This window comes from Corylus avellana, chromosome 7, assembly GCF_965113065.1.
Source record: "Corylus avellana chromosome 7, dhCorAvel1.hap1.2, whole genome shotgun sequence".
NCBI classification, from domain to species: domain Eukaryota; kingdom Viridiplantae; phylum Streptophyta; class Magnoliopsida; order Fagales; family Betulaceae; genus Corylus; species Corylus avellana.
The window spans coordinates 24,526,340-24,537,206 of NC_142496.1; the positions used below are offsets into that span (position 1 = coordinate 24,526,340).

At 35.6% G+C, this 10,867-nt stretch overlaps 1 protein-coding gene across 1 annotated transcript; it reads left to right on the forward strand.

Moving 5' to 3' along the window:
• Positions 1 to 4,264: 4,264 nt before the first annotated feature.
• LOC132184102 (ras-related protein Rab7) lies at positions 4,265 to 8,882 on the forward strand. Its single transcript, XM_059597600.2, has 7 exons — positions 4,265 to 4,485; positions 4,591 to 4,617; positions 5,021 to 5,120; positions 5,233 to 5,379; positions 6,981 to 7,061; positions 7,136 to 7,281; positions 8,452 to 8,882. The coding sequence occupies exons 1-7, from the start codon at positions 4,433 to 4,435 to the stop codon at positions 8,513 to 8,515; spliced, it is 618 nt and encodes a 205-aa protein (XP_059453583.1). The 5' UTR covers positions 4,265 to 4,432; the 3' UTR covers positions 8,516 to 8,882.
• The last annotated feature ends 1,985 nt before the right edge of the window (positions 8,883 to 10,867 follow it).

Sequence of the window (10,867 nt, forward strand, 5' to 3'; positions counted from 1 at the left end):
CATTATACCTAACTTATGGATAAATACTAATTTAATACTTCTATCACCATTTCGTTAATCAAACTATCAGACTGTCATAGGGTAGTTTCGACCACCTCTGTGGCCTGCCTAAGGCTCCGTTTACTTCGACGTAAAATGGTTTCCAGAAAATGATTTCCGTATTTTACGGTGTTTACTTCGACGTAAAATAGTGGTAAACGGAAAATATTTTCCTTTTGACCGAAAATTCTTCTTTAATTTTCGGAAAATGGTTTACGGTTTTCAAAACTGTAACCATTTTCCGACTATGAGCATCTCATTCTTAAATTGATGGACCTTGCCAAGACCCGCCCAGAACCTCGCCGGGACTTAACCGGGACCTGCTCGAGACTTGCCTAGGACTCACTCGGGACCAGACCGAGACCCCCCGGGACTTGATAGGGACCCGCCCTGGACCTGCTCGAGACTTGACTGGGACCCGCCTGGGACCTGCCCGGGACCTAACCGGGACCCGCCCGGGATATGACCGAACCCTCCCGGGACCCACCAAGGACCTGCTCGGGACTTGACCGAAACCCACTAGGGACCTGCCTGGGACTAGACCGGGACCTGCCCGGGACTTGACTAGGACCCGCCTGGGACCTGCCCGGGACTTGACCGGGACTCGCTCGGGACCTGACCAGGACTTGACCGGGACCCGCCCGGGACCTGCCAGAGACTTGCCCGAGACCTAACCGGGGCTTGCCCGAAACCTGACCGGGACTTGACCCGGACCCGCCCGAGACTTGACCGAGACCCGCTCAGGACTTGACCGAACCTGCCCAAGACCCGCTAGGGACTTTCCCGGTTGGGTCCCGGTCAAGTTTCGTCGAGGTCCCCTCCCGGTACTTGCCCGGTCGGGTCCCGGGCGGGTTCCGGTCAAGTCCTAGCGGGGTCCCGAGTAAGTCCCGGGCGAGTCCCAGTCAAGTCCAGGGCAGGTCCCGGGCGGGTTCCGGTCAAGTGCCGGGGGGGTCCCAGTCAGGTCCTGGGCAAGTCCTAGGCAGGTCCCACTCAAGTTTCGGCGAGGTCCTGGTGGGGACCTTATTGGAAAAAATATATATGAAAAAAAATATTATTTTCCGTGTGTAAGGTAAACGCCGTAAAATGTTTTCGACGAAAAATATTTTCAGAGAAAATTGTTTTCCTAAAAATATTTTACGAAAGAAACCATTTTACGTCGAAGTTAACAGAGCCTAAGAGTGACTCGTTACTCCTAGAGCCCTTGTGGTGGTTCAACTACCCCCATTCCTCATTGGCCAAAAAGGGGTGATCGAGCCACCCCCAGAGACCATGAGGTGGTCGAACTACCTTAGACTAGCCACAATGAGTAGCCGAAACCACCATTGTTGTAGTTCATTAGTTTGGCTGACTTAATGGTAACGGATATACTAAATTTGTATTTACCCATAAGTTAAGTACCATATGTGATTCAAATTGAAACCTATGCAAAAAAAAAAAAAAAAAAAAAACGTAAAAACTTTGGTACAAAAAATATAATTAACCCTTAATGTTAACAATAGTTTGTAAAATAACAATTCTAATGGTCGGAGTCAATGCATTATAACTACACTAAAATATCAATCTAAAGTCTCTACTTCTATAAGCAAAATAGATAATCATGATTGATATGTTATAGTCTTATCAAAGATTGTATATTTTATTAACTAGATAATTTCATTAACATGCCTAAACCATACTCAATGTAATTAATGACTGCATATGTTTATATTGATATGAATATGTATAATGATATGCTCAATGTTTTAATAAATTTCATAAAATAAAAAACTTACAAATAAACTGGAAGTATCATAGAAAAGGAAATTGGGTTTTATGCCACATCCCTAACAATTAGTCCTTGCAATATTTTCTCACATGTCAGCTGGATACTCAGCTTTTCTTGCCTCTCTTGTAGCTGATTCAACACTCTTTTACCATGCTCACACATTGAAAAGGATTATATTTGGATTAAATGACCATTGATTTGAGCTAAATCTCTCCATGATATATGTAAAAAAAATAAAAAAAAAATTATTAGTATTGCATGCAGCAACTGTCACAAACACATTGTAACAGCAAATCCCTTAGCATGAGTAATCACAAGGAAAAGAATAAGGAACACATCCATTAAATATCATTAAGATTAATGATATCGTTTCGGTGTTTTAACCCAGTTGAAGGTCGTATTTATAGTCATTGATGACTTTAAGGTTTTGTACAAATATAATCAACTCATTATGTATTGTTTCTAAAAAAATAGTGAAACATCATTGAAACTTTGTGGATGTACGTTACTATTAGTGGTGAACCATATAAATCTATGTGTTTATAATTACTTGTTTAACATCATTATTTTATTTTTTATACGAAATTCTTACATCATAACTGATACAACTCGATCTAAAATATTTTGTTAATTTTTTTTTACGTAAAGGCAATATTCAAATATGCATTTGATTAAGATTCCTCTAATTTAACAATATTGACTAATAAAGAAGGTTTTTTTTTTTTTTTTTTTTTTAATGGGTCAAAAAATGGTAGTTAAACTCAATGTGAGTTTAACACGTGAAAGTTGATGAAAACAATGTATAAATGAATGTTAGTCGAGGGGTAAAGGCAATTAACTATTATTATTATTATTATTATTATTATGAACGGGAAACTTCACTTTAACTCCCTGAACTTACATGCAATCTGACAAACCTTCAAACTTTAAAATCTCTCAATTTGGACTTTTGAACTTTTAATTGCTTTCAATGTAGACTCCTCCGTCAATTTTAGCGGTTAAAAATACAGAAAAGGCCAAAATATCTATGATTTTTGTTTTTTAATAAAAAAAATGTTTTGAAATTAAGGGTAAAGTTGAAATTTTATACAAAAGTCAGTGGTATAAACGTCATGTAACGTTTAAAATATGACAGATGTGTCCACATTGAGAGCAATTGAAAGTTCAAAGATCCATTGAGAGATTTTAAAGTTCAGAGGAATGTCCAATCACGTGAAAGTTCAAGGGTCTAAAGTGAAGTTTTTCCTTATTATAATTATCTTTTACCCAATATCACTAAAATCAACCTCAAGACCTCGACAAGACCACTATTGTCGTGGGCCTAGTCAAGTCACTCAGCTAGGGCTGCACAAATGGTTATAGTTAGTGGTTATTGGCTATAACCGCTAACCGCAACCGTCTTGGATGGTTATCAATTTTTAATAACTGTAACTGCTTAGGCGGTTAGCGGTTATTCAAGCCAATAATCGGCAATTTTATAACTTATATATATATATATATATATATATATATATATATATATATATGGGTTTTGGGGCTTTTTAAGTGTCTGGGCTTATTTTAAACTTTTTTGCCAAAGTGTACCAAAAAAGACGAAAGGAACATGCTGTTTTCTAGGTTAGGAAATGTTTTGAATAAGGCTTTGCCAAAAAATCTCATACCACATTATATTTCACATACATAGAGTCATACAGGGCTAAAACGACGCCGTTTTGGTATTAAACACCAAAACGGTGTCGTTTTAGATGTTATATTATAATAATTATTAATATAAAATATAAAATATTTATATTTATATTATTATATATAAGGGTAGACGGTTAGCGGTTATTAACTGCTTTTTCTTACCCCTAAAACTGTTAACCGCAACAGTCCTAAACGGTTAACAATTTTTGATAACTACTGATCAAAGCGATTAGCGATTAGCAATTAGCAATTAATGATTAATGGTTATAAGCGGTTGTCAGAGCGGTTATAACCCCTACACTAGGCCTCAATACCCCACTTGTTGGCAACCAGCTCTTCTCGTTGGAGATTTTGAAGACCCAAGCCCTAATCCAATCCCTTTGCATCTTACTTTTAAGAGGATTTTATTCAAATTTAGGGAATATATATTTATTTTCTGAGCTAGGGAATCATATTAAAAGAGCCGCTCCCTTTAGAAAATAATGTACCTAATGCGCAGACAAAGTGAGAGCTGGCAAACGAAATTAATCAATTATACGGCAACTTTACAATTATTAACAAGAGACCAAAAGGTTGGATGCTCTCACAATAGCACCCCCAGAACCTTCCTTTCTTTTGATCTGGCTTTTGCCGTTTTGCGTTGGGTGCGAAAGGGAAAAAACCAATAAAGGTCGGCAGTGCACGAGCCAAAAAGGCCACGTGTGAGACCCACGCACGTACCACATAGCCCCACAAGCACCCCCAATTTTTTATTATTTCACGGAAAATCAGAAATTGGCGCCCCCTTTTTCTGTCTCGCTCTTAACTCGTTTTTCCCCCTTTTCTAGCGGGATAAAAAGAACTCGTCGACCAGTGCACGCTGCTGTCGTTGCACAAAGATACCTAAAACAGAAGATAAAAAGCAAACTAGATTTCTAAGAATTTCTCAAAATCCGATTCGCCATGTCAGTGCGTAGGCGCACCTTGCTCAAGGTCATCGTTCTCGGCGACAGTGGGTACGCCGCTCGCTTAGGGTTCATATGTGTATATATATATAATGTGTGGAATATGTAATATATATATGTTTATGGAAATTTATTCTGTTTAGTTTCGGATTTCAGGGTTGGCAAGACGTCGTTGATGAATCAGTATCCTTTCATTGTTCAACTATAGGAATTGATTAATCCGTGATATATATCCCAGGATTCATGGGATCTTATAATCTATGATTTTATTTTGTTTCCTTTAATAATTTTGTTGCTAATTTGGCTGCTCTCTCATCCAATTTATGGCCTACCACTGCGTACTTTTTTTTTCTTGATGCGTTTCCTGCTTTTACTTTTGGGTACCAACTTATTAAATTATATATATATATATATATATATATATATATATATATATATATATATATATATATATATATTAGGTTTTACGTAGTACATTGTGGCTGAATCATTTGTTTTACTGTGATTCTGCTTTATGAACGCGTTGTTCTGTGTTTTTATTTAATTTTCCGGAGTTTGTAGTTGTGGGTCGTTAACTGGTTAATAGATATGTGCATAAGAGGTTCAGTCAGCAGTATAAAGCCACAATTGGTGCAGATTTTGTCACGAAAGAACTCCAAATCGATGACAGGCTCGTCACTCTACAAGTGGGTAATGGTATTTGGGCATTCTATACGATTTTAATTGTTATTTTTTGATAAGTAATAAAGCTTCATTAGGTATATTCCATGCTAATACGTTGTGGGTTCACGTTGGTAGATATGGGACACAGCTGGGCAAGAACGGTTTCAAAGTCTTGGAGTTGCATTTTATAGAGGGGCAGATTGCTGTGTTCTAGTTTATGATGTTAACGTGATGAAATCTTTTGATACTCTTGACAACTGGCACGAGGAGTTTCTTAAACAGGTTCTTGATGCCGTACTTGATTCTTTAATTCATTGTCGCTCTGAATGATTTGCTAGCTAGCAATTTATCTTTTTTATGTTATTCAATTTTATTTCCTAAAATATATTATTTAAAAAAATGGTTAGGCTCTCGTTTAAATTGATTGCCGTGTTTCAGACTTTTTTTTTTTATTTTTTTTATTTTTTTATTTTTTAAATATAGATAAACAGAGAAATATTATAAAAAGCACAAGGCACCCCTAAATTGATTGCCGTGTTTCAGACTATTAGTTATCGTTTGAGGAATTAGAATGTCATGAAGAATCTGAAATTATTTAGTGGCAGCATTCACTTAATAATAATCTAAGAAAAACTGTTAGTTAAATGTTACTTTGGCTTGTAGTACTTGCTTCACTTTATTAGTTTATTTTCTAGTCTCTCATAGCAACTGGTTCAGGAAAAAATGTTTGAGAGGGATAGAAAGAGAGACCAAAGCTTTTTAGATTTAGCTGCTGTTGCAATTGCAGTTCCGCTCTTGTCTTTGGAAGATAGACGAGCTGCACGCTTACACTTTACTCATAAAAAAGAATGTAATATTGTCTCAATTGCAGGTGTATTTTATTTATTAAAATTATATTGTAATACTTGTTGGTTAACTGACACATTAAGATCAATTATGTTATACATGATTATATATTGTGCTTTAACATATTTGTAAACATGTGATTAGACCATATCAATGTTCAATCTTTAGATATACTTTAGTTGAGCTTGCTTGCATACTAGTGTTTAATGTTTTCTATAATGTATATGTCGCTGCCACAAATCTTTTAGACTCAACAACATTTGTGGAACTTTATACTCTAGAGAGTGATTGATTTCTTCATTTCAAATTCAGTTTAACTCTGTCTCATTGGAATCCACGGGGGGGGGGGGGGGGGGGGGGGGGGGGGGGGGGGGGGGGGGTTTACATTTAAAACTTTCATCAGAGCATGCACAGTAGATTGCCAAATTCTAAGTTAAAAAATTTCATTTGGTTTGTGAGTTTTGAAAGCTAAGGAAGATGATGCTTTTATTCATTGAAGCAATGCCATGGATGCTTCCCCCCCCCCCCCCCCCCCCCCCTCTGTTTTCACTTGCCTTTTCTTTTCTTTTATTATTATTATTTAAAAAAAATTCCAGGCTTTACACATTGAAGTGTTGCATGAATATGTTTGTTTCACATTTTTTATTCTTCCACCATCTTTAAATACAAACCACATGCTTTGTAGTGGTTAGCTAGAATAGATATATCAGTTCCATCATGCAAGTTAACAGCCATTCCAACATTTGTTGATTGCATTTTTGGAGTTGATTATTTGCACTTCTATAATTTGTATAATTTGCAAGTCTATGATCATATTTCTAGTTTTAATGACTTTTTTGACCTCATTTCTTTTTTTGGATAGGTGTTTTATTTTCTGTGTACTTGAGTGCACCCTTTGTTTTTTAATGAATATCGTTCACTTATAAAAATACAAGAAAGAATTAGGCTATGATTTGTGGCTTTAGTTTTTCAAAAGATGCTTATATATCTTTTCTTTTTGAATGTTGACATGGTTTCCTCTTTCATTGTTGTCCCAGGCAAACCCACCTGACCCAAGGACGTTTCCATTTATATTGCTTGGAAACAAGATTGATGTTGATGGTGGGAATAGTCGAGTGGTGAGGATATACAGTTACAGTGCTATCTATGTTTCTTTGTTCCTTACATGGTGGCCTAAGTATCGTCTTTCCAGGTTTCTGAGAAGAAAGCAAAGGAGTGGTGTGCTTCAAAAGGCAACATCCCTTACTTCGAGACATCAGCAAAAGAGGATTATAATGTTGATGCTGCATTCTTCTGTATTGCCAAGACTGCTCTAGCTAGCGAGCGTGAACAGGACATGTAAGTTTATTTTAAGGGTTGATAACTTTTTTTTGGATTAGTTTTGCATAATACGTTAATGTTTTAATGTATCAAACAGTTATAGGTTTGAATGAATCCCATGAAAGATATACTGTACTGGTAATATTTTGATGTTATGACAGTCAGAAGTTTTGAGAAAAAAATGAGTTTATTGGAACTTCTACATCAGTCTAACAAGGACATGATCTTTTTAGGTACAATTATGAGCAATTATAGAGGTGAAAATTTTGAGGGCAAGGAATATGAGATCTTCACATTGAAAGATCATTACACTCTGAGTGCCTCTAAGAGGATCACTTGTGCTACATCAAGGGTGGGCTCCTGATAAAAATACCCTCCGAACTTAAAACCTGTGCCACATCAGATTTCATGTATTCAAAATAAGAATTAAGATAATTTAATTAAACAAATTAAAGATTTTATGCTTTAACTACCCATCGTCTTTCATAAGATCTACCAACCACCTATTGTTTGCAAACAATACCTTGGTGTTTTGCGAGGCAAACCCAAAAAATCTCCATTTGCATTGCCTTTTCTTATGCTTTGAAGCTGTCTCAGGGTCCTAAATTTGGATTTGCATTTATCTTGAAAAATATGTTCTCAAGATGGTCCTAAATTTGGATTTGCATTTAATAATCACCATAGCCATAGGGTAGCATTTTCAATTTCCTTTAATTAATGTTTTTCTGTTCCTATATTCGTCATGTTAAAATGTGGGGATAAGACATTGTGGTTTGTGTCTGCCAAACTTAATGTTTGTTATTTGTATCTCTAAAGTTGTGTTAGATGATTTGAATTTGTGTTCAAGTGATTGATAGCTGAAAATATTCAGGAACTACTTGGGTTGTTCAGTAATTGTGTTTATTACATGGTATATATGCTAATTTATCAGCCATTGCATTAGTAGATTGGAGCATTTGTGGGATCCATCTTCTCCTCTGTTCTGTTGTACCAGTTAATGTATTGTAGTGCAACAAAGCATCGGCTTTTATTTTTTCTTTTTATAATTTCTGTGAAATGTGAATCCTCCCTCACAGATATCACTGAATATATTAAGCACTTATTTGTGCTATTTGTGTTATATTCTAATATTATTCAGATTTTGGAGCAGACCATGAAATGCATTCGTTGACCTATTTTAAATTGCAGATATTTCCAGGGCATACCAGAGGCTGTTTCGGAGGCTGAGCCCAGGGGTGGTTGTGCATGCTGACCTGGTTATGATTGCGGCTTCGTTTTTTTGTGGTCCTTTTGATTCATACCATATTTTTTTTTTTTTTATAATTTTGTATGCACTGTATTCCTTGGATTGGTTCACCACGAGTTGTTCTAAGCATAGATTAGGAAATGAATGCTCCATTTTGTAGTTATCAAGTCCTGCTCCTGGGCGTGAAACTGTTAATCTTAATTTTTGGGTGTAGCTACTCGTTGTGGCTGTTATTGAGTGATGATGGTTGTGTCATTTCATTTCTTCAGCTGCCCAGTTGTTTCACTACGGCAAGCTGGTTCCATTTTGTTGGACATAATTTCATTGAATTAGATTCACAAGAACTACTAAATGCAAGGAGATCTTTCGTATTTTTCGAGATCCACCCTACAATATGGAGTCAAAAGGCTTCAGAATAGTTAAAGAGTTGTCAGGGGTCCATTGTCATGGTGAATGGCTCCAGGGTGGATCGCATCTTGGCGAAATGCCAATCCTCCTATTTTGAAAGAGAAAAAATAGTAAAGTTTTGAGAACGAGAATCATAAATATATATAGTGCCATCAGAATTTCTCCCACTTGCAATTTTTATTTGGCTTTTTTATCTAAGAGCAATTCCAACAGTTTAGCTAAAAGAGAGATATTAGCTATATTTAGTTATTTTTAGCTCTCAACATAATAACTTTACATTAGTTAGAATACTTTAATTGCTGCAACGAATAGCAATTTGGTGTTATTAACTATAGCACACTAGATGAATAAAATATTATTTTTAATTATTGCTTTTTCTTTGTTTATTGTTTCGGTATTCTCCTCATTTTCACTCAAAACCATTTCTTCTTCAACACGCCAACAATATTTATTTCTTCTCTTTCACACAAATTATTTCTCTATCCTCATCTTTTTTCTATTTCCTCTCTCCCTTCTTTTTGTTCTTCCCTCCCTCCCTTCCTTTTCTCTATCTCCCTCCTTTGTCTTCTTCTACTGCTGAGTGATGGGTTTGAGCTCTTCTCACTCTCAAACTCTTACCATTGTGAATGAGAGAGCTAGAGTTGGTCCTTGCCTTGTAAAAAAAGTTTCTTCACCCAAATATATTTATTTATGTTATTAATTTTAAGAATTAATACCTGCATGTGAGATGAATGTTCCTCATATGTGTTTATTTCTGTTTTTATGAATGATTTCTATATATGTTTTTGTTTTTCTCTTTAATTAAGTGTCGGCAATAATATATAAAATAAAAAAAAAAGAATGAGAAATAATATTTTAAAGCAAATAGAGAATATAATAGATAATTTGTTAGAGTGTGTAGTGAAAAAGCAATAGTTAAGGTAAATAATTGTACTTTTTTACCAAGTAAAATACCTAATGCCGCGAAAATGCTCTTATGCACATGGCCTTCGCTCATAATCATGTACTTATTAATATTCTAACAGCATGGAAGCCGGATTCTCATAGAACATGAGTAGTGGTTGAGCTTCCAAATGACCATGTTGTCCCTATCGACTTTGTTGTTTGTTTTAACTCTCGAGTCCATTAATGCGTAATCATACATAGCTTTTATCATTTGAAAACGTGTACAAGAAAAAGCAAATGCAGGTGCTTCTAGAAAACGTACCTACCATTTAAAAAAACAAGGATTGAGGATTGAGGATGGTGTTGTTGTTGTTGGGTCGCCTTCCTCCTCCCATTTTAGGCTTTGTGTGCAAACTACAACAAAGATAATGCATCAATCTTTGCATATTTAAGGAAATGATTTAATCCCCCCTCTCTCTCTCTCTTTGTCGCTCCTTTTATTTTATGTCAAACGTCTTTAATGGGGAACACAGTGGACATGCAGTGTCTCTTTGACTCTCTCACATTCTTATCTTATTGTTGCAATTTCGTGTACCATAGGAAAGTAGCATGACGTGGTGAGCATTGGTGATAATTGTTGCTTTTCGGTTTCAAGTAAAGAAAGATAAGGTAGTCACTACAAAAATATTGGGATTTTAATTTGTGAATTCCCAAAGGTGACGTGATTTTGGATATGTATTCTTGATCAAGAATACATGGATATGAATGCGTAACCCTTTTCATTTACACTTCGTTCAGTTTGCTTGTTTTGACATAAAATGATTTTTAATTTTTAATTATTATTTTTATTTTGTATTTTTGTATTTTTTGTATTTTCAAGTGTTTGGTGGGATAAAAAATAATAGTCAACAAAAAATATTTTCAATTTGAGCGTAAAACCTTCTTTAATATCCTTAAAATGGTTTTTATATTTAAAAATCGTGTGTTATTTTTTGAGTTTAAGCATCTATTTCTCAAATCAACAAATTTAGTTAAAGTTTCGCCATGACCCCGCTAAGACTTCAT